The sequence below is a fragment of the Trichechus manatus genome, unplaced genomic scaffold, assembly GCF_000243295.1.
Source record: "Trichechus manatus latirostris isolate Lorelei unplaced genomic scaffold, TriManLat1.0 scaffold00018, whole genome shotgun sequence".
NCBI lineage: Eukaryota > Metazoa > Chordata > Mammalia > Sirenia > Trichechidae > Trichechus > Trichechus manatus.
This window is the reverse complement of record NW_004443954.1, coordinates 16,059,251-16,083,087: the sequence shown is the minus strand read 5'-3', so window position 1 is coordinate 16,083,087 and position 23,837 is coordinate 16,059,251. Positions and strand designations below refer to the sequence as shown.

The following is a 23,837-nucleotide window of genomic DNA, read 5'->3' as shown; positions in this document are numbered from 1 at the left end:
GGAAGGAGTGGGCACAGGCTTTGCAGTAGCTTCCAGGGTTTTATACTGGGAAAGATTGCTGGTTAAGTTTGTGTAAGTATTGTGGAACCAGCTTTTGAAAGGTCTTGGACCTTAAGAAGAGGACAATAGAGTTTCTAATTTCCTGTAGGGAAGGCATAATTCAGCCAGGCCTACTCTAGTGAAACCTGTATCCCTGAATCATCCAGAAAATACCCTGGACTCCCAGGCTGAGAACAGTCTGACAACTTTGGAAAAGAGGGAAAAACCCAGGCTCTTTTTAGCTAAAAGTTTTAGAAATAGACTGTCTTCTGGGTCAAGGTGCTGGGCATCATTAGCCAGGCTCTTTGCTCCGGGCATTAAAAGATAAGGAACACTAAGGTTGAGGCCAAATTTGCCTTTGGAATCTTGCTCAGAGTGCCCAGAACATTCCTTTCTCATTTAAGTTAGAATTATCATGTGTTTTCAACATTTGCCTCTGTGTGGCTCAAAACCTATTGTCAATACAATGTCATCATCTTTGATATTCAGAAGAAGTTGCTTCTGAAAAGGGATTTCTCATGGCTGCTTCTCACCAGTCCCTTATAACTCCTATTTCTCTGTATGGTGGAGCTCAGCTCTTCTGTGTATGAGACCTTGCCTTGTAAAGGAAGGGGAGCCGTTATGTCTTTACTTGATCTGGCAAGGAGAATACCTTCCAGATGGTTTCTTACTTTGAAATGGGAGCTGTCGTGCAGAAACATGCACCGTTTGATACTTGCTATGGCTTCACCTCAGAGGATTTACTGCTTCACCATTAATTCCAGAGTCATGTGTTGGTATACTGATTAATGGGCTGGGGTTTCTTCTTTAAAGCTCCTTGGATAACCCTTTCAAGACCCTATTATTTTCTAGTTTGAATTTTTTGTTGATACCATGTGTTTTCATTGATGGAAGCATGATGAATCATTGAGTGTGTCTGAATTTTTGGTAAGTAGTATGGATTTTTTTCTTGCCCTCTTTCACAAGCCTACCCTCAGAGTTCAGTGGGACGAGGTATTAGTGGGACTAATTTGAACCCCTAAAACCACAGAGTTCTACCAGAGTCCACTGGGACATATGTGTTCCCACAGAAAAATTTTCTATTTTTCCTACCAAAAATGCACACACATCATACCACATCCTGTAGAAACAGTAATTTGTGGCACATGCCCATTTTTTTTTTTGTTTCAAACAATCATAAAGGCCTCTGCCTTGTGGCAGCATGCACTGTCATTAGGAAAGCAGTTTTCCATAAAATCTGGCAGCCAGAAAAATGAGTGGGCAATGGTATATCCCATGGATCCTGAAAGGGATAACAGACACATCCAAGGTTGAAAGATGGATGGAGAAGCTCACCTCAGCTGCAGTTAAACATTAACCTTTGGGAGCACCCATTAAAACACATTAGAAATAAAATAGCTGCCAGAGGAGCAACATTGGTATGGCTCTTCTGCCATAAATACATAATATGAGTGACTGTGCTTGGCCAACACTCTATGCAGTGTGCACTGCCCTTAAACTGGGATGCTTATATGATCATATTAACACTTCGTACTGATATATAGTTCTATGGCACTATTACATCTTTTAATTCACTTGGTTCTCAAAATTACCACAGAGGTATCTAGAATAAGTAGCTAACACAGCTAGTCAATAATTGTTATCTCTTTTCCTACCTCATAGCCATCACTTACTATCAGCAAAATATGCATGTACTGTATTTGTTAAGGCAAGTAACATTTGCTGTTATACCAAACAAGCTCCAAATCTTAGTGGCTTAACACAAAGTTTCTCTCTCATTCACAAGCATTCCTAGTTGATGGGTAGGACTTTCTACATGATCATCTAGGCACCCAGGTCCTTCCATTTTGTTGCTCAACCTTCTTCCCATTCAGCCAATCAAAGAGGGGAGGGTAAGAGAATAGACGTTTGCATGTGGGAGGGCTTTGAAGGGCCAAACCTAGAAGAGATATACATCTTATCTGGCCTCATTCTTCGGCCAATACTCAGCCACATGGCCACACCCAACTGCAAGGGAGACTGGAAAATGTGGTCTAGCTCTGGGCCCAAGAGGAAAAGAAGCAGGATTTGGAAAACACATGGTTCTCTCTGCCAAACATATTTTGCTCTTCTAAACTCCCTGACCTGTAATCCCCTCTGCCTACAGGACCTTTCCCTTTCATGCACTTACGTCCTGAGCAAATTTCACCCATCCTTGGCAGCTGAGCTCAGACATCACTTGCTCTCAGAAGCCTTCCCTGATATGCTCATCCCAACCCCCAGTTCATATTTGGCTCCCTTTCTCTTGTTCCCTTTCCACTCTGAACTATCTTCTATTATTGAATTACATGAGTTGTACTAAATTTTACTAATTTTAGACAGTGCATATTTGTGACTTGATAAATATTTGTTAAACTACTGAAAGACCGGAGCTATCAGGTGTTACACCTGGTTCCTCAACACCAATCCCCAACTTATCATTCTCCTTCCTTCCCTTGTGATGCAGAGTATACTTCCCGACCTCACTGACCTTGGTTTTCGCCATGTGACTTGCTTTGAACAATGGCATGTGGGCAGGAGTGCCAGTGGGTTCATTCCAAACAGGGGTAACACGGTCATCATCACAGGTTTTCATTCATCTTCTTATGTGCATGTCATCCACCCACCATGAACAGAGCCAATCCCAGGGGGCTGCTATTCCTCTAGTCTGTTTTCTAGAATGAGAGACATGTGAAGCTGACCTAAACCCAAGCCCTGCACAGCTCAGTCCAACTGAGCCACAGCAAACTTGCAAACCCGTGAGCAAGGAAAAAAATTTGTAAGCCACTGAGATTTTTGATAGTGCTTGTTATATAGCATGTCTGAAGCAAAAACTAGTAAATCTTTCTACCCTGGTTAGTTTATAATCAGTCAGAGTGAGGCATAGAAATCTGTACTTTCAAAAAGCCCTTAAGATGATCTGGATGTTCAGCCAGCCATGCTTGGCAACTATTATATACACTAGTCTCCTACTCAACAGTACAAAGCCTAACACTCAAGCCCATGGGACAGCTCTTCTATAAAGTCTTTCTCGTCAGCCATCTCCTAAACCACATGGCAAAGAACATGACCTCAGTTAGAATCCAGGCAGTTCCCAACTGGCAGTTGAACATGAGCCCATCCACAGTAGGACATTTGGGAGGCAGAAACAGCTCACAGCTAGATGTGAGTACTGCTGTTCCCTTCCAACCTAACATGGGCAATGCCACTGCATAAGCCCATGCAGGATGCAAGCTGGTGTATTTTTCCTGATTTTTTTCTTTCAACTCAAATTTATTGCTGCATCACAGTATTAAAATGGGCAAGATTATAAAATCTTATGAGTTTATTCTCTCTAGTCATCAGAAAACATAATTTAGAGATAAAATAGTATGTTCCACATATAGTCTGTAGCAATAGGATAAGTGACTAAAAGTGAATAGCATAATTACTATTTTGTATGTCTGTAAGCTTTTTTTGTTTGTTTGCTTTTCCTATGTGTCTGGCATGTAGGATGCTACTGTTTGACCATTTCTTTAGATGCTCAAGTGGGTTTTTTTCATTGGAGATCATTATAGGAGAATAATGATGCAGAACATAGAAACAGGCTTGGCAGAACACACCAACACGAAAGGAGAAATACAGACTGAACCAACACAGAGAGACATAGTTCTTCTAGTCATCTCTTGCTAAGACTGTTTCCTAATTCTGACAGAAGAGGGAATTTGAAATTCCTATCAGCCCTCCCACTGTGTAAAATCTCTAGTATGTAGTATAGTGTGATACTTGGGTTGTTGTTGTTATTGTTAGGTGCTGTCGAGTCGGTTCCGACTCATAGCGACCCTACGTACAACAGAATGAAACACTGTCCAGTCCTGTGCCTTCCTCATGATTGTTGCTATGCTTGAGCCCATTGTGGCAGCCACTGTGTCAATTCATCTTTTTGGGGGTCTTCCTCTTTTTCACTGATCCTCCACTTTACCAAGCATGATGTCCTTGGGTTAGTGGCCATAAATTGTATGCCATTCTGATCATATATGTGGGTTCAGTCATTACCAGCTACTCTTGTTACCTTTATAAAATCTTGCTTTAAAGAATCTTTCAAGTTGGTTTCATATATATATAAAAAATGGGGTAGAATCCTTCTGATAATTTTATTCAAGATTCTGGTGCCAAGAATGGAGAGACGAGGTGAGTGTAACTTGTCTTTCTTGGTTTGGGTTTTATGGAAGCAGATGCTGAGGCTAGAATTCAAATACATGTAGTTTATTTGGGAGATGATCCCTAAAAACCTCAGTTGAAGAGTGAGGAGCTAGAATTAGTAAAGAGCCAATAAAGAATGGATTATCAAGCACACTACTACTGTGGACAACCAAATCTTAAACCATCTGGGGAACTATGGAGATGGTATAGAATATTCCCTTTAGAAGGAGCCCTGGTGGCAATGGTTAAGGGCTGGGCTGCTAACCAAAAGGTTAGTGGTTCAAACCCACCAGCCGCTCCTCAGGAGAAAAGACCCAGTGATCTGCTCCTGTAAAGATTACAACCTAGAAAACACTATGGGGCAGTTCTACTCTGTCATATAGGGTTGCTATGAGTCAGAATCGACTCAGTGGCACACAACAACAACATACCCTTTAGAGTTATCTTCTTCAAGGGGCAAGGGAAGTGAGGTATTGCTATATCAACTCCTATTAATCATTGTCTGAGAGTTGCTCCTGAGGGGTGTTAATTCTCCAGAACTTCAGCCTGCCCTGCATGTGAAATACAGATGCTGCCAGGTGGAGCTTGTACCTGTGTGCAATGAAATGGTAAGGACATGGGATAGGGGCATCTGCTACAAAGCCTTATTGGATGTCATTTTAACCATGCTCTTTCTAGACTGGTGTGCTGCTTATTAACATTACTTTCGTCTGTTTCCCACCCTGTCCAGCATCAGTGATTCAGCCAACACACTTGTGTACAAGGTCTGTTTATAATTTAAAAAAATGGATTTCTGTGCCTTTCACTTTTTATTTTAATTAATTATTTTTATGTATGACTAAGATTAAAAACTGAGCTCTATTTACAATTATTTTTAAAACCCATCAGTTCTTCAACACTGTTCAGTATATGCACACTATGGAAAATATATTAGGTAACACAAAGATGTCCCTGGGTGGTGCAAACGATTAATGTACTTGGCTGCTAACTGGAAGGCTGGAAGTTCAAGTCTACCCAGAGGCACCTCAGCACAAAAATCAGCCATTAAAAACCCTATGGAATACAGTTCTACTCTGACACACACGGGGTTTCCATGAGTCAGAATTGACTCGACAGCAACTGGTAAACCCAAAGACAAAAGGACACTAGTAAAATGCATTCTCCTATGGTGAGTCGTTTCTCTTCCAAGAGAGACCCCAGGCTCTGTGAAGGAATATTTGGGATCTAGTAAACGCAAAGCAGAACTATCGCACTTGGCCTTGAATGCCACTTCAAATTTTCAAAACTGTTTCATAATATCACAGTGTTTGTTTGTTCATACAAAAACGACTACTCACTGTCTGGAGCACTAGTGGGCTCAGTGGTTAAGAGCTAGGCTGCTAACCAAAAGGTTAGCAGCTCGAATCCACCAGCCGCTCCTTGGAAACCCTATGGGAAAGTTCCACTCTGCCCTACAGGGTCGCTACTAGAATCGACTCAACGGTAATGTTTTTTTTTTTTTTTCTTAAGAGAACAAATAACAAATGCACAATTTTATTTATTTACTTCTCAAATAAGTTTAAATCCTTGAGGGATACAACATCACACGGATTCTGTTTCCAATGGCCTTAACAGGAAGGTTGCTTCCCAATTTGGCACGAACCATGCCTCTGTTTCCATGGGCGTGAGTTACCTTTCCCAGATTACTCTGGTTTTGTTAGGTTTGCCGCCAGGAGTCGCTGTGTTGTTCTTTGCTTTGTACACATAAGCACATCTCTTGCCTACATAGAATTCAGTTTCATCTCGGGCATAAAGACCTTCAATTTTCAGAAGAGCTGTGTGCTCCCTCTGGTTCCGGAAACCCCGTTTATAGCCAGCAAAAATGGCCTTGGACCAGAGCCTTCCAGACATATTTGTCAGTTTAGAAGTCCTGTTCCCAGCAGGCCTCCACAGGCTCCAAGATGGAGGAAAAAGGAAAGCTGAGTTTTGTTTTTTTTTAAAACTCACTGTCTTGTTACCAATTTCACTTTCATGTTTTCCCATTTAAGACTGTAGAGGGAAATTATCTGATTGTATTATCTTTAATGATTGTTTACAGATTCTCGGATTCCCTGAATAAAAATGCATGGGAAAAAGCAGCATCGTGTTCATTTTGAGTTGTAAATTTGTCTCACTGGTTTTAAGAATAAAGCAAATTACATACTTACATGTATTTGTACAATTATTTCTAATTTTATATGTATATCAAAATATCATGGACACATAAAAATCCATCACTCATATATTACTGAAAAATAGTTCACATGCTCTTGGGCTGAGTTAATGTCCTTGGCGTTAGGTTTTATGTTTCTGCAGGCCACCTGTTCAGTATTGCATATGCTGCTGTACATGCTTAACTTCTTTTATATTATTGTTTCTTTTTTTAACTATGGATTTTTAAATAGACTTACACAAAAGCTGCGAAAGTAATACAGAGAAACCCATATAGTCAGCTTCCGTAATATTAACTTTTTACATACCATCATACAATATCACTGATTCTTGAACCAGACAAACGAGAGGGAATCCACTCCAGCTCCAAAGGCTCATCATCTTGGAGAGATATTCTCTCTGCATGTGGTGCTGCAATGCCTCCTAGGGTTTAAACAAAACAGAACAAAAGGAGGAAGGAGGGATGAAGAGCATAGGGCATTTTAAGGGCAGTGATATTGTAATGGTGAAATTCATGACATTATGCATTTGCCAAAACCCATGTTGCTGTTGCTAGGTGCCACTGAAACGATTTCAACTCATAGCAACCCCATGTGATGGAGGAGAACTGCCCCATAGGGTTTTCTAGGCTGTAATCTTTACAGGAGAAAACAGCCAAGTCTCTTTTCTGCAGAGCTACTGGGTGCATTCGAACTGCCAACCTTTCCGTTAGCAGCCGAACGCTTAACCATTGCAACACCAGGACTCTAGAAGTGTATGATACAGAAACAGAACCCTAATGTAAACTTTAGTTAATAATAATGGGTCACCATTGGTTAATTAATTGTAACAAATGTAAGATGTTAATAATAGGAGAAACTGTACAGGTAGAAGGGGTTAGAAAGAAACCCTCTGTACTTTCCGCACAATTCTTCTGTAACTTAAAACTGCCCTAAAAAATAAAGTATATTTTTAAAAAAGAGAACAAAAAACTTCTCTTTACTTTGAAGCACTTAAATGTAATCTAATGAAGGAACGAATGAGTCGGGTGGCACCAGGATTCACTAAAACTTTGTGGTGGTGTGTTCTCTTCCTTTGTTATTGCCAATTGTTAGGGATCTGTTGAAGCCTCTATGCGTACAAGTTTGATCTTCTGGAATCTTGAAGAAAGCAAAGGTAGCAGAATAACATTTTAATGGTAGTAAGGAAGTGTTTGTGTCACCTATATGAGGACTCTGAAGCTTGACTTTTGCATCATATAGTACTATACATGCAATAATATTTGTTGCATACAAACTCCCAGTTGTTGTCAACACTTGGCTATAAATTAGGTGGTGAGAAATACTTGAACTTGTCTGTGTCAGTCAGGGTTGCTTGGTGTGTGTCACTGGAAAATCCCTACATGCATATCACTGGAATACTAATTATGAGGATAGTAACAAGAACCACATTATTAGACCACTGAAGAGTAAGACGGAGTTCATATTTATTGAGGCTTATTTTTAACCCAAAGAGACATGAAAGAGATGTTGCTTAGCTATCCCTTTCAAATTTAAAAAATAAGTGAGCAATATCATTTCTTGAATCAAAATATACCAAAGCAATTTTCCTTATGCTTCCTTCTTTGGAAATTCTCCCATTTCCCTGGCTTTCCAATGGCCTTATAAATTATCACCACCACATATCTATCCTCACTTCTTTCTCGCCTTACCTCTCAACAAAATAGCCTCTCTCTTTTTTTTTTTTTTAATGCTAAGATAGAAAGTATTTTAATAGCAAGAAGTATCACTCAGGGAGTAAGAAAATGCAGAAATTATAACTGCCACCTCCCCAACCCTCTTGGACATCCACTGCTGACCATAACAAATGAGCTGATTCTAACCAGAAGGGTGGTCTATATACGAACATGGGCCAATGCGGTGTTTCCAAATTTTGCCCCGATATAAACCGTATCTTTGTTACAACTGAGAAGCATACCGTTATTGCAACGTCTGTTTGATAACCATAAAGTGAAGCTAGTTGTAGGAGGAGGTGGTGGTGTTGTTGTTAGGTGAGGTGGAGTCAATTCTGACTCATAGCAACACCAGGTGACGGAGTAGAACTGCCTCATAGGGTTTCCTTAGCTGTAATCTTTACAAAAGCAGATCGCCAGGTCTTTCTCCCTTGGAGCTACTGGATGGGTTCAAATTGCCAACTTTTCAGTTAGCATCCAAGCGCTTAACAGTTGTGCTACCAGGGCTTGTAAGTTTATAATTTACTTGGTTGTTGTAAGACATTCCCAGGCAGGGGAGCAATATCAAGAGGACACCACAGAAAAAGCACATAGTGGCATACTGAGGTATTTTTCCTGATCAGTACAGAAGAGTGTTTCACCAGGATGTAAACCATTCCACTCAAACAAAAATGCAGTATTAAAGTCACTCACAAAAAAGTGCAATAATAAGGAGGAACGTTACTGCTTCAAGCTGGTGTCCCAAATCCTAGCATTTCAAAGTGCTGTGAAGCCAGAAAGGGTGGGAATCTAGGAACTACTTGCATTTCCAGGTTTGGGCTCTAGGAGTGCTCTGCTCCACTCAGGTATCTTCCTCTTGGTAGGGACAATCACTCCTTCCTCAACTTTAAGGGAGACGGGAATGGAGTTTCTTAGTTTCTCAAAAGAAATTTTACCAAAAAACTAAAAAAGAAGAGAGAAAAAAAAAAAAGAAAGAGAAAACTGCCCAAACAAGCCAGTACATGGATATGAACGCCATAAAGGTATAAAACCAAAACCAAACCCGTTGCCGTTGAGTAGATTCTAACTCATACCGAACCTATAGGGCAGAGTGGAACTGCCCCACAGGGTTTCCAAGGAGCAGCTTAACCACTGCGCCATTCAATACTTACTATATTACTATATTCAGTATGTGTTTATGTGTATATATATTTAATACTATGTGTGAAGTGAAAATTATACTAAAATTTCTCTTCATTCAACAAATACTGAGTTTTACTATTGCTATAAGCACTGGGGAAACTAATGTATTTGAGTGGGGAGAGAAAGGCAATAAAAAAATGAACAAACGTGAGTTTTAAAGAAAAACAAAATAGAGTCACTGTAGTGTTATTTCAGATAGGGTGCTCAGGAAAGGCCTCTAGGGATGTGGCATGTGGCTGAGACCTGCAAGAGAGAAGAGCGCCAGCTCTACATTAATGGGGCATAAGAGCAAATGCAAAGGTTCTATGGCATAGGCATAGTCCTATGAGGCAGGCCAAGTCACTATCACAGTTCACATGAGGGGGCTATCAGGGAAATGAACTCACCGATCCGAGATTTCTACAGCTAGGAAGAGGCATAATCAACCATATACCTGATTGACTGTTCTACTTAGGCTCCTATGTCCTCCATTTCAAACTCCTCTCCAGGCTCCCTCTTCCATTTCCACTGCCTTCTTCTCATTTCCTCTCCTAACCCTCACAAGACGAGCACTCAATCACAGCACTAGGAACCAATGTGTTTCAGAGAAGGTTCTACTTCATTTAAGCATTTTCTCTCCCCACCCCCATCTCCGAACCCTTGAGGGGAGGGGCTATTAATTATTTACCTTTGCAAACCTAGCAACTAGCACAGCTGGTTACATAACAAACAATTAAGAAATTAATCAATTAAGAAATCTCCTAGGGAGGGATGGAGGAAGGAAGCAAAGAAAGAAGGAAAGAGGAGTCCAGGATGCAGCTCAAATTTGAAACTGAGAAGAGTAATAAGTCCAATTTCCTAGACTTATTACTAGATTTGTGTTATCTTCACTTATTCTCCTTCCCTCCCATTGAAAGCCAAGTTCTATTTCAACAGTCTTAAATTATACAAGGAAGAAACTCCAAATCTGGGTTAATCAGTAGAGTGGGCAGTGGGGAAGGTGAGGTGCAGAAAGGGCATCATGGTGCCCTGAAGTCACACCACATGGGGTACCTACTGTAGAAACTGGCTCAGCACAAATTACTGTGGCTACTTCCCTTTATTAGGGAGCAGCGAACATCACTGTAGATAACTGTTACCTGTTTCCTAAGTGTCAGTATGGTGTACGTGTAAGTCAAAGAACTAGGGAGTCAGATTACCTGACTTTGGGTTCCTGTCCCTCCACTTAGCAGTTATGGGATTCCCTGTCCACTGTTTCCACATATTTTCAGTGCGGAGATGCTCACAAGCCAGTTGCTGTTGAGTTGATTCAGACTCATGGCGACTCCATGTGTGCCACGATAGAACTGTGCTCAATAAGGTTTTCAATGGCTGTTTTTTTGGAAGTAGATCACCAGGCCTTTCTTCCAAGGTGCCTCTGAGTGGACTCAAACCACCAACCTTTCAGTTACCAACTGAGCAGGTTAACCATTGCACCACCCAGGGACTCTGAAGATGCTCACAGCACCCACCTTGTAGGATTGTTGTAAGAACTGAATGAGTGAACACATACATGTAAGGCACTCAGACCAGCGCCGGGCACATGACAAGGGTCCAGTGTACATTAGCTGCTAATTAGGTACTTCCTAAATAAGGAAAATCATGAAAAATATGTTGGTGTAAGCATACAAATCAGAACAAAGTGTCATTATCTTTATTATTATTATCATTCATCACTATCTTTGGAGATGAAAAGGCTACAATAACTTATGGAAGTGACAGATGGAAGACTTGGTCAAGTCCTCTCACTCTTTAGGTGACTTCTTCAACAGCTTTCAGGAGGAGGCCTGGTCTGAGACTTTCTGCAGTGTTCTTTCTATATGCTAAATTATCTGTGTGGGTCCACTTTTTACTGCTTTTTTTACTCCCTAATTGTGATTGGTATATGTATATGTAAGAGAAGCATGACCTCATAATCTTTGATGATGGATGTTTGAACGGTTGGGTTAAAAAATTAAAAAAAGCTTCTGACTCCATTTCTCTCTTCTCTTCCAAGATAATGTGCAGAATTGGAACCTAAACAATGAATGAGTTCTTGAACCCAAATCCTGAGGTTATTCATGTATCTCTACTAGGATTTCATAAGAAATCTGCAGAGATTTTCCAGAGAGCTAGAAATGTCTTAAGTTATAAACCCAGGCCCTGAAGGAACATTTCAGAATAAAGAGCCAATTAATTGCAAAACAAATAATAATAGAACTCTCCATAATGTTGAATGGCTTGGGCAGAGTTTCAATGTCTGGAGCTAATGTTTTAAAAACGCAAAGATCTTTTGCCTTTTCATATCAACCTACCACCAAGGACCCAGGAGGGCAGCAGTGGATTAGAAACGGGCTTTCAGGGCCAAGTACTGCAGAAAGCCTCTTCGCAGACAATTGGACGCGAGGCTTGTTCCCTGCCATTCTGGCGTGCTCTTGAGCTACTGGCGCGGTTCCACCAAGTACAACAAATGTGCACATGAAATCTGACTTTGAGCCCTGATGAGATCTAATCCTCTGCAGCACTCCTCTGCTCTATTCTAAAAGGAGCGAGAAATTAAGAGCATCTCCTCGGGATTCATGGGGAGTTAGTTCTGGACCTTAACCATCGGGGACCCGGTCCCATTCCCAAGCCCTTAAACAATTTCTTCCTCTCAGGGAGGAATCATATTTTTTATCATCCCAGAAACATTATTCATTCCTAGAAATGACCACGCATGCTCTTCTTTCTGGCCTTGTTTCTCTCACGACTGGAGAGGAGTTCTGGAGTCTTTTGGTCGGGAATCCTAGCCAGGTCTCCTCGAAGCCTCCGGGCAGTTCCCTGCGCTCTGTGCCTGGCGCATTCCTTCGCCGCCGCAGCGCCTCTCCCCACTACAACTCCGCGTAACTTTCCCTCCCTGACTCCAGAGGAGCGCCCTCCAGACAACCGTCTGCGGCGGGCGGGATTTTAGCAACCCAAGCCCCCAGAGCCGCGGGCCCAGCTCCTGGCGGGACAGATTCGTCCGCGCGGCGCCTGCAGCCCCGCTCCCCGAGCCCTCGGTCCGCGCGTTTCCCCGCCTGCCGCGCACGCAGCCCGGCAGGTCCCCGAGCTCGGCCTGGCGCTCCGCCGCGCTCGCTCATCCTCGGCTTCTCGCTTCTGGCCCGGCCTCCTCGGACACCCAGCCATCCACCTCCCACCCTCTTCACCGCCGGAGCTGCTTAACTCGACCCTGCTCCCCCGTCTCAACCCCCAGCACAAACCCCGGCGAGAAAGCCCAGCCGGGTCTCCTCAGTTACTCTCGTCACCGTGGGTCTCCATCACCACCCGCCGCTCCAGTTCACATTCACATTCATCTCCTTCTCTCTCTCCCTCTCCCCTCAGACTCCTAACAAGACAGGCCGATCCTTCCCAGGGGCACTCCCTCTCATTCATCCCTCCCACCACACACACACACACACACACTCACACACACACTCTCACACATACTCTCTCACACTCACACACGCACACACAAACGCACCCCAACCCGGACAGCCCACTCCATTTTCCAGACGCCCACCTCCCACACACTCCCCTCCCCTAAACACTCACCCACTCACCATCTGCAGCCTTCCTTCCGCGCCCCGCCCTGCCGGCCCCGCTCCCCCTCCTCAAGAAGCAGACTTGCACAGTGGGAGGCAGGGACCCCCGCCAGACGGCCGCCCGGGTCGCGCGCGCCGCACTGACCTCAGCCCGCCCGGCCGGCGAACTAACAAAGGAGGCGCTTGAGCCCCGACCCGCGAGTAGTGAGTGGCGGCCGCGGGGGCGCCGACCCCGGTTCCGGCTGGCCGGGACGCGCCGACGGGACTGCTCCGGACTCACTAGGCGGCGGCGCCACTGAAGGACGCCGGCCTCGCCGCGCGCGCCGCTCGGACGCTGCTGGCACCATGGGCTGCTGCACCGGGCGCTGCTCGCTCATTTGCCTCTGCGCGCTACAGCTGGTGAGTGCCCCGCGCGCGCCTGCAAAGGGAGGCCCTCTCCCCGGGAGGCCCCCACCCCGCGACCGACCTCCCGGGCTCTCTCTGAGGACCCGCAGCTCTGGGCGCGGGACGGGCGGCCAGCTGAACTGGCAGCTTCCTCCGGCCCCCAGCCTCCCACCGGCCCGGCTCCTTCTTCCCGCTCCGCCGCGGGTACTCTCCCGGTAGCCCTTGCCCCGGCGGGAGGCGCGGTCTCTCTCCCCGCCCCACAGCATTAGGGTTCGGCGCGCCGCTATCGGGAGTCGCTGCGTGGTCCAGGGGCGCTGGGAAAGGAACGGTTTCCCCGCCCGTCGGTTGGACACCTGGCTGTAGCACCCTCCGCATTCCTGCTGAAGTTTCACAAGGGCTTGTGGGCGCTTTCTTCGTAGGGTATATTCCAGCAACGTTGCTTAATTAGAAGGTGCGTGGGAATGCTCAGGTTCTGAGAAGGCAGAAGCAGCCTCAGGTCTCTAATTAATGAGAGTAAGGTGGTTCTTACCTTCAGAAGATTGAAAGGTAGTGATTGAGGAGTATTGGACCTCCAGGAAGTAGGTCCGGTTGTGCTTTTTTTTTTGGATAGAGTGATTCCAGCCACTGTCCTTCCAATTCCGCTTTAGATTTTGTTGAAATGCTGCGTGTTCAGGCAGCGACAGGCTGACAGCTGTCATTAGGAGAGAACAGAGTGAATGGACCCGTTGGCGCGGTGGATTGCCAGGGGAGTGCGTGTAATGGGAAGTTATTAAGAGACCAGAGTGGAGATAAAAAGGCCTTTCTGAGCAGAGCGAATGCTCTTCCTGACGTATGTCCCACTGGGATCTGGACTGACCCTGTGGTGTGTTCCCGGGTCACTTGAGGTCAAGGCCACAGACCTTTTGTGTGTGAGAGATTAATAGACATCTCCCTGTTGTTATATTTAAGACAGATTGTGTAGATGCTCTGCCAAGCTTTCTTCGAAACATTGTATTGTTTAAAAAACAAAAAGTCACAAATATCTAACCAGATCTTTTGACAAGAGGAGGAAAAAGCTTTTCAATGAACTTGATTGAGTAATGTCAACCTTTGTAAGACTCATTAATTGAAGGATAAAATAATGATCTTTCTTTTATAGTTTTTTCTTGTTTCCATGAATGTTTTAAAAGGTTTTTTCCTCTTGCCTCAATGTTTCACTCTCCCATAACAACTTCACTTTAGATGTGTTCTTCATTCCTCGTATAATGCGTGCATAATTTATGTATTCTTAGGTTTGAAAGCAGTACCTGTTTTTCTTTAAATCCATTGGACAGTCCCTTTTGTACTGTGGAAAAAAAAAAAACTTTAATTGGACGTATTTTATATAGTCTTCTTGAAAAAATAATTTTTAAAAATCTACTTGAATATAAATGTTGTCTTTCACTAAAGAAAGAAGGCTGGAGGGTTTTATAGTTATTAGAAATGGACATGACTTATAAGTTGGAAAAACTGAATAATTAGTCAACCCTTGTGGTACGGTGGTTAAGAGCTCGGCTGCTAACTGCCCGTATGGGGACAGTTCTACTCTGTCCTGTATGAGTTGGAATCGACTTGACAGCAATGGGTTGTTTGGTTTTTTGTTTTTGTGTAAAAATGGTGTTGGGGTCGTCTGACCTCCTCTAACTAACTTCATGAAGGGGAGAGAGAACCACTATCAACATCAGCCCAAGGCTGATTCCTATGAGGTGGAGGTCAGACGTGCCTCCTCTCTCCAAACCTTTCACCGAATCTGACACCAGCTGTCCCACTCTACTTCTGTGCTGCGTTCGATAATTCATTGCAGTGGCCACACAGAACTCACAGATAATACGATTATGGGTTTTTTTTTTTTTTTTTTTAGGGAAGTAACAGGTTACAGTTCAGGATTAGGAACAACTCAGGATACAATTCTTTAGTGAGGACGGCTTTTCGGCTGTGCCCGAAGGCAGGCCTCTCTCTTGGCCCCAGGGTCTCTGTCTTGCTTTGTCAAGTGTTAGAAAGCTCTTTAGCTCCACCGATAAGTGCCCAGAGGCACCCTACTCCACCAGAAAGCCTCCTGCCCAAGGCTCTCAGTTCTCTTGCTTGGCGGGTGGGCAGGCCCACTGTAATCACCTTGCTCCGTGGGCCAGGAAGCCCACTGTGCCATCTCATGCCAGTCTCCTGGTTCTGCTGCCACTGTTTCTCTGTCATTATCATTTTTCTGCTACTGCTTCTCGTCCTCTCATACCATATCCAGTGTTACAGCTCTCTCTCTCTGTCTGTTGGATCTAGGAGTTTCTCAGTGTGGGGACCCCAGCTGCAAAGGATGCACTCCACCCCCAGCTCTTCTTTCCTGATGGTAGTGGGGTCCCCTCTCTGCTCTAGGATTGGCTGTCTTTTAAGCCTAGCCGGATGACAAAACTGACCAATCCCCTCATTAGGGTTCTGTACACCTTATTTGCATGGTCCCGCCCTCACATGGGTTCCATGCACTTTATTTGCATTATTAGTACACTGTCCAATTCCCTTAATGGGGCACAAGCACCTTATTTGCATAGTCCCACCCAATCATTTTGTAGGAGTCACAAGAACATGGCAAGAAAGGCCATGTAAAAGCCAATTCATCACATTGCACCTTGATTACGCAAGACTGTGGATAGGCCACTGGTTTACATAATCAAGCAATGACAGTTATTTCTATTTTCCTTGGAAATAACATGTAAGAGTTTTTTTTTAATGCAACAGATTTATCATATAATTATAGTTTTCTTAGCTGGTATTATGATATTTATGATGATAATGCTTTTGGGGTTCCAGCCATCAGCCTGGAGTGCCTCTGCTCTTCATGTACATCTTCTTAATTGATAGAGATACAATTATTCTTCAAATTTGATTTTGAAATTCCATCTTTTCTGTGAAGTCTTCTCTGGTGCTTCAGGTCAAATAAATCATTTTTCTTTTAATCTCATAACACTTTGCCTTTTCCTCTGTAATAACACATTTTGTTGTCTCTTAGATGATCTTAGGTTATTTGCATATATGTCTCATCACTAGCCTGTAAGCAATCTGAGAGTATGCACAAACAGTACTTATATTTGCAAACCCTGCAAGCCTTTAGTACTCATATTGGGAGCTGAAACATACTTTCTGAATTTATAACTGATTATGATTAACATTTACAGTTTCTACAGGGTGTTTGCATAACCATTATTTATTTTACTCCTAAAATTATCCTGTGAAGAAGGCATCCATTCCACTAGTTTGCAGATGAGGAAGGTGATACTCAGAGTTAAACAACTTTTACAAAGTCAGATAGCTTTTAGATGGTAGAAGCAGTGGGTGCTGGTAAATATTTAACAACTGGATCAAAAAACAACAAAAAAAAAAAGGTGCATATTTACATTATTATACCATACATTATAAATTATACTTGTATAAAGAATGTGTAACACTCAGTTGACAAATAATAATCATAAAATATACAATACTCTTTATTGTAAATTCTATATAGCCAATTACTTCCTACAGAATGCTTTTGCTGAATTTGACAAAGTCTTGGTTCTGTAGTTCTGACATGAATTCTGGTAAATGTTTTCATTTACTTTAAGAAGTAAGAGGAAAGTGAAACAAGGAACTCCATTCCTTCATCAGTGAAGTGACCAGGTTCTTTGATAATACGATGTTGTTGTTGTGTGCCTTCTAGTCCATTCTGACTCATGGCGACTCTATAGAATATGGTCGAACTGCCCTGTAGGGTTTCCTAGGCTGTCATCTTTATAGGAGCAGATTGCCAGGTCTTTTCTCTTACAGAGCCGATGGTAGGTTCAAAATGCCTACCTTTCAGTTAGCTACAGAGCACTTAACCATTGAGCCACCAGGGCTCCTGGATGAAGTGGAGAGTAGTTTTCAAACGCTGGAGAAGTTATCCTTGTTTTTTTGGGTGCTATTCACAATGTAATGCTACAGATCTGACAGACTTTCAGGCTTATTAGAATTTTCTCCATCACATTCTTAAGTCTAGACAGTCAACAATATAATAAATCACACCCTAATTTGTAGCATTGGTCCATTTCTTTGGTGTAAATACCCCACCTTGGGCCACTTTCAAGCTAACAACATGATGTCATTGAATGTAGAGGAACTAATGCACAGTGATACCCCATTTAGTATTTCCACCATATACATAAAATAGATATAAATAATCTCAAGAGTATAGATAATTGTAAAATGCAGTAAAAGAATTAGGAAGGGATGAGTTTAGGGTCTCTATGAGTCAGAATCGACTCGAAGGCAGTGGATTAATTAGTAGTTCATTAGTTTTTAATGTGATTTGTTTAAAGTTAAGTTTATATGATTTAATTTGGGATAATGGCTGTGTTAAACAACTGGTTCACAAAATGCCTGAAAAGTTAACAAACTGACTCTCTGAGCCCTGTGATCCTGTTCCAGCATACCACTGGTAGAGACCCTTGTTTCCCAGATCATGTGCTCTTTCCACTGAAACCAGCTGTCGTTTTCCCTCGTTCATGTTTTTTTCTGCTCCCGCCAACTGTTGGATGATGGAGGTTATGAAGCAATAAATAAGTGTGGGCATTGAGATGGGCATGGTATTCTTATTCTAAGATACACGTTTACTGAAGAGACTCTATGTGCTGATGAGCAAGAGTTGACTGTGCAGGTCATTAAAAAGATGACACATTAGCTCCTTCTAAAAGTTAAAAAAGCAAACGAAAGGCTTTTACTGTCTCATTCGCACCTTATCCTAACCACCCTCCAGAGGGAAAAACCATGCTGGGAGATTTAATTGGAGAGAATGTATCATTTTTAAGCTGGTGGATGTGCACGAGTTTTGGCTTGCAAAATCTCAGTCTAGCTCCTTTCTACTGTGTTCATTCCACTGAGCTGGCTATCTTCCATCATTACTTTTTCTCCCTGCTCCTATCACCATGAAAGTTTGTGTGTTTGTACCAGATATTACATTCATGTTCCTAATTCAGTTGGATGAATTTAAAGAGAAAGTGAAAAATGTGGATGCATGTCTGTGGAAAGCTATGTAAAGCAAGTACTTTGTAAGCTATTCATAACTGTGTAACCAAGTCATCCAAGAGCATTTAAATACATTTTTAGGGATACTTTTGGTTTTGTTTTTTTTATAGTGTGTATTCTATTGTCAAATGTGTAAAATCTAGAACTGTAAAAAAAAAATCCACTTGATCATATGCTTTTATAAGTTATTTTAAATTATCACAGGTAAACAAAGCTTAGTTGCATGTTTTTAAAGTCTAAAATGTAGTCTCCTTGTCATTACAGAGCCGTCTTCTCATAGTGACCTCAGGGAGGTGTTGAATTTATGTTGGCAGGCAGGAATTGTTCCCCCTGGGAGCTTTAGACCTCTAGGTAACATCACAGAGGTCAGGCTCTAAGACATGTTCAACAAAACTTTGTCCCGGATGTTGTTATTGCCAGGAGACGTTTATTGCACCTTGCATCACTTTATAGAAAGATAAAAGGTACTTTACTCTTAAGACTAGTGTGTGTAATGAGTACAACAAAACTGGAAACACTCCCTTTACATAGCTATAGTAGCAGAAACCTTTAAAAGCTTCATAGAAAACAAGCATCTTTTAGCACATGAATGGGTTGTATGTTTTCATTTGAAAGAGTGTTTTCTCCCATGTTAAAGAAAACTACCATTTTTTAAATCTCACAATGACAGCCAAGTTTGGTTGATTTTCTCTCCAATCACATTCAAAACTATCCTGTGAAACATTCCACCTATGACAATTTAATGCTGAAATAAAATGTGATGGGAGGTGTCTGATGGTGGTGTTACTATGGTAACATGTTTTTAAACGAAGCTATGAAGTGTACCAGATATTTGGGTTGCTGTTGTCAGGTGCCCTCAGGTCGGTTCCCACCCATAGTGACCCCCTGTACAACAGAACAAAACACTGCCCGGTCGTGCGCCATCCTCAGAATTGTTGCTATAGATATTTGATAGCAAATGCAAAATAAATTTATTTTAGGTAGATTTACTGATTTTTTTAGTTTAATATGTTTTTCATTTTAATAACTCTTCTCCTGTGCGATATAATTCTTAATCGTTTAGTTTTCATTCTCTTTCTGTATTTAAATACTCTGGTTCATCCTATGAAACTTAGAAAAGTTTAGGGAAATTAAAATAATGGTTATTAATGAAACTTTTGTTATAATGTGATTGGTGTTGAAATCCTTACAGTATTCTGTGTTAACAGTTTTCTTCAAATTCAGATTCACTTGCAGCTCTCTTGATATTTAAGTTACTTTTGGAGTATTGAATTTGCTTAGGAAATATTATACTCCCATGGTCTTTTATTTTTAATGTTCATATGACACTAATCATGTTTCTCTCTGTTCCTGTCTTTGTGTACATGCTATTTCTTTTGCTGGATTTTAAGTCACCAAAGGACGAATATTTTAATCCACTTCCAGTATCTTCCGCTCCATCCTGTGAAGGTTAAACACCCAGTAAATATTTGGAGAATTAATGTATAAATAAATAGCTCAAGTTTATTGAATGATTTTTTTAGGTAGCAGGTATTTTCCTAGGCACTTTATATCTGTGAAATCATGTAATCTTCATAACCACTCATTTTAGAGACTCAGAAACTGAGGCAAAGAGAGTTTAAGTAACATGTCCAACACCATACAGCTGGGATCCGGGATTCAGAGCTGAGTCTTTACTCTCTTTACCATAGTTTGTGCTTTCTGTACATGAAATAACCAATGACATTCAACAAATGTTTATAGAGTCTCTAAGCAATGGGTGGAATCCCTGGGTGGTGCAAAAAGTTAAGTGCTCAGTTACCAACCAAAAGGTTGGTGGTTTGAAACTACCCAGAGGTGCCTCAGAAGAAAGGTCTGGTGATCTACTTCAAAAAAATCAGCCACTAAAAACTCTATGGAGCACAATTCTTCTCTAACAGACATGACTCAGAATGAACTTGACAGCAACTTGTTTTAAGCACTGGGTGTACAGATGTGTGCTATTCAGATGTAGACCTGTTCTTATGGAATTTATATCTGAGGGGAGAAGGGTCATCAGTTAATATATAAACAAAAATTAATAAATTATAAATACCGCTAAGTGCCGTTAAGGAAAGGAAAAGGGTGGTATACAGAGAGAAGTAGAGAGAGATCTTCTTAGATTGGGTGGCTGTGAAGACGTCCCAAAAGTTAGACGCTGAAACTGAAACAACAGCCAGGAGCCAGCCATGCAAAGAGAAGAAGAACGTCTAAGCAGAGAGAGCCAAGTGCGCAAATACAGTTGGTTGACTAGGTTTAGTGAAAGCTGGTTGATTGGCAAAAGAAACGCTAATGTTCAGAGTGGACTTGGACTTGTGCTAACTTGTGGCAGAGGTTGATACTACTTAGGGCATGAGTAGTTAGAATCAAGGTCTTAGACCACTAGCTGCAATAATAGGTCAGGCCTGAAAGCTTTTACTAGTGTTTCCCACATGGGCATCTTTGGTTGAGCGACATCAGAATCACCCATGGTAGCTTTGGAAAGACTGTGGGTCGAGCTCCACCTCATCCTACTGCATGTAAATATTTTGGAGAAGGATTTGAGAATCTTAAATCACCAAAAGCTCCTTGTGTGATTTTGAAGTAGACTGAGGTTTGTGAACCTTTGGTCTAGTGAAGAGAGTCCTCTGGGTCAAGAGAACTTGAAAAGACCTTGAGCAAGTCCTAAGGCTGGAAAGGACAGTCTGATTTCTGAAGGTAAACAGGGTGTTTTAGTCTTGTAGGATACTCAGATCTATGGCCTAGCTGAGCTGTCATGCTGGATCTCCTTAAGTTCTTCAAGACTTTAGGATGTGTTGCTTCTCTTATGTTAACTTAGTTTCTATGAAACTATAGAGTCATCCTAACAGGCTCCTTAGGGTTGTGGTCTATGTTGGAGAGGAGGGACACATTTTTCATTCTGAATAGTGCCATCACAAAAATTACCCCTTCTCTACATGTCTCGCTTTGGTGTCTTCATGTCAGTCTGCAAGTTTTCATGATGAACAGTAATCTTGGGCTTTCTGTCTCTTGGGTTAGGTTCACAGCCTTGATTAGAGATGGAGTCAGATAGTAGCTCACAAGGAAGTGGGCCAGATGCCTCCTGGGAGCCCGTTTCAACACTGAATCTATTTCCTTAGCCAAGGACAATAGAGAATCATTCTGCTTTTGTAAAAGATGCCTTGGGACTCAGAGTGCCTGGTTTCAAGGTTTACTTGTAGTAAATTGTTTCAAGTTTTCTTCTTTAGGACAAATTCAAATGGTTTTAGACCCAATTTTTTAAGCTGAGGTATGTTCCTGTCTCTGTTATACAAACTAGTCCAGTTCTAATGTTTGTAAACCGAGCTGGCATTAATTTGAATTTATCCTTCTGCTAGGTATTGATAATAAAATTCTGCTGTTCTCATGGCTTATGCCTCTTTGTTATAAATTATTAACTCTATACCCTGAGACCCTCTTTCTCTTAAGCATCGGTTACATATTTTACTTTTCATTTTATTTTGATTGTTACTTCAAATTCTTCAAGTTGAAACCAAACTTGTGATTTCTCTCTTCCAGAGAAGACTTGAACAATTATTCAGATTATAAAAGGGAAAAGGTTCAGCTAATTTAAGCATAAGAAATTCTGAATCTATGTATGTTAACATTTTGGCATTAGAGACAAATAGACATTCATAGAAACTTTGCATGGTTTCCTTTGCAGGAGTTTGGATGAGTGAGCAGGAAAGAGAACAGATACTATACAGGCACATTTTAACTCTTTATTTTGTTATGCATTTTGTTTTCATCAGGTGAAGTGCTGATTGCTTAAGGAAGTAGGATGTCAGGTGTTTAGTACAAACTACTTATGAAAGATAAAAATAGAAATCAGAATGGAAAACACACAGCAGGAGGTCTTTCAAAAGGACACAAGGACAGACAAGAGACGTATCTACCTCCTTTTCTTCCCAAGGTCCCAATGTGTCTGAATGAAACAATAATGTTGTTGTTACCTGTAATCAAGTCAGCTCCTGCTCATGGCGACCCATGCACAGTGGAACGAAAAGCTGTCTGGTCCTGTGCCATCCCCATGATCAGTTGTGGGTTGGACCTTTGTGATCCATAGGGTTTTCATCGGCTAATTTTCAGAAGTAGATCTCCAGGCCTTTCTTCCTAGACTGTCCTAGTCTGTAAGTACCGCTGAAACCTCTTCAGCATCATAGCAACATGCAAGCCTCCACGGTCAGACAGATGATGTCTGTACTTGAGGTACATTGGCCAGGAATTGAACCCAGGTCTCCTGCATGGAAGGCAAGAATTCTACCACTGAATCCCAGATGTCCCCACTGAAACAATAATAGTGCTGGGGGAAACAAAAAACAGAAATGGGGCAAACAGAAAATCAGAAAGTTTGAAGAATTCAGGAAGATAAGAAGCAAAGTAGGTTGGACCTGGGACCTTAAAATAAGGTTGTGTACTTTGTGTACTATACAAAGATGATCTAGTACTTGCTGGGCTTGGCATGGGGCTGGAGAATTGGGGCCTTCTGATTTTATGTTTAAAGAGCTAACTGCATCATGTCATTGTGGAGATGGTATTCAATAGGAGATTAAATATATTAATACTTTTGAAAGTGAAACTGATTCATGTTCACATTATTGATTATAGTTCAGACAACAATGAGATTACAAAGAAAACCATGAATGATTTTTTTTGTTTAATTGCTTATTTTGATTTTCTTGTAATACTTCCTATGTTACACTTTAAACTAATTTTAAAATTATTTTGAATAAATGAGAGATTTTCAAACATTATTTTGTAGAGGTCTTTAATATCAGTTTTAGGGAGACTATTTGGCAAATACTTTATAAGGTTGAAGCAGAGCTTTTTCCTTAGGTTATTCAAAAGTTCACCCTTTTAATCCCCATTAGCACAAATTGATGTTGATATTTGTGAATCTCCATGCATCTAACACTTCACAATATTAGGATTCAAAATACCAGTTAATGTTATTGCAAGTCAGTGACACATAGCACAAACCATCAAATTTACATTTTTAATTTCCTATATTTTGCAAAGATACTAAAATAAAATGGGAGTTAGGCCCTGAATGCTCTTTTAATGACGTATTCTCATCATCTTAGGTCTGTTTAGAGTATAAGAGAATGCATATTTTAAGACATAGTTAAGTCATTCAGGTGAAAGCACCGAATCTTGCCAGATGACGTAAGTTAGAGAAGGTGAAACCCTTGAATGAATAGATGGCTGGTCTGTTTGATGCCGGTAAGAGAATCCCCAGTTTGCTAATTTTTTTCTTTTTAGGTTGCCTTTTTCTTTTTTTTATTGTGGTATATATGTATGTATGTATATATGCATATATATGTATATATATATAAACATGTGCCATCTCAACATTTTTTTTTTTTTTTTAAATATTTTATTGTGCTTCAGGTGAAGGCGTACAGAACAGATAGTTTCTCATGTAACAGTAACACACATGCTGTTTTATGACATTGGTTAACAACCCCACAACACTTTAACCCTCTAAATACTCA

The 23,837-nt window shown here is 41.5% G+C and overlaps 1 protein-coding gene and 1 pseudogene across 1 annotated transcript in view; one reads left to right on the top strand and one right to left on the bottom strand.

Annotated features, from left to right (window-relative positions):
* Positions 1 to 5,768: 5,768 nt before the first annotated feature.
* On the bottom strand, positions 5,769 to 6,177 carry LOC101347828 (60S ribosomal protein L35a pseudogene; annotated as a pseudogene).
* Positions 6,178 to 12,806: 6,629 nt separating this feature from the next.
* Positions 12,807 to 23,837, top strand: part of NKAIN3 (sodium/potassium transporting ATPase interacting 3) — an 831,485-nt gene continuing 820,454 nt past the window's right edge. The window contains exon 1 of the mRNA XM_004372606.2: positions 12,807 to 13,278. Coding sequence (XP_004372663.2) covers positions 13,225 to 13,278 — 54 coding nt within the window. The 5' untranslated portion in view covers positions 12,807 to 13,224. The remainder of the gene's footprint in view (positions 13,279 to 23,837) is intronic.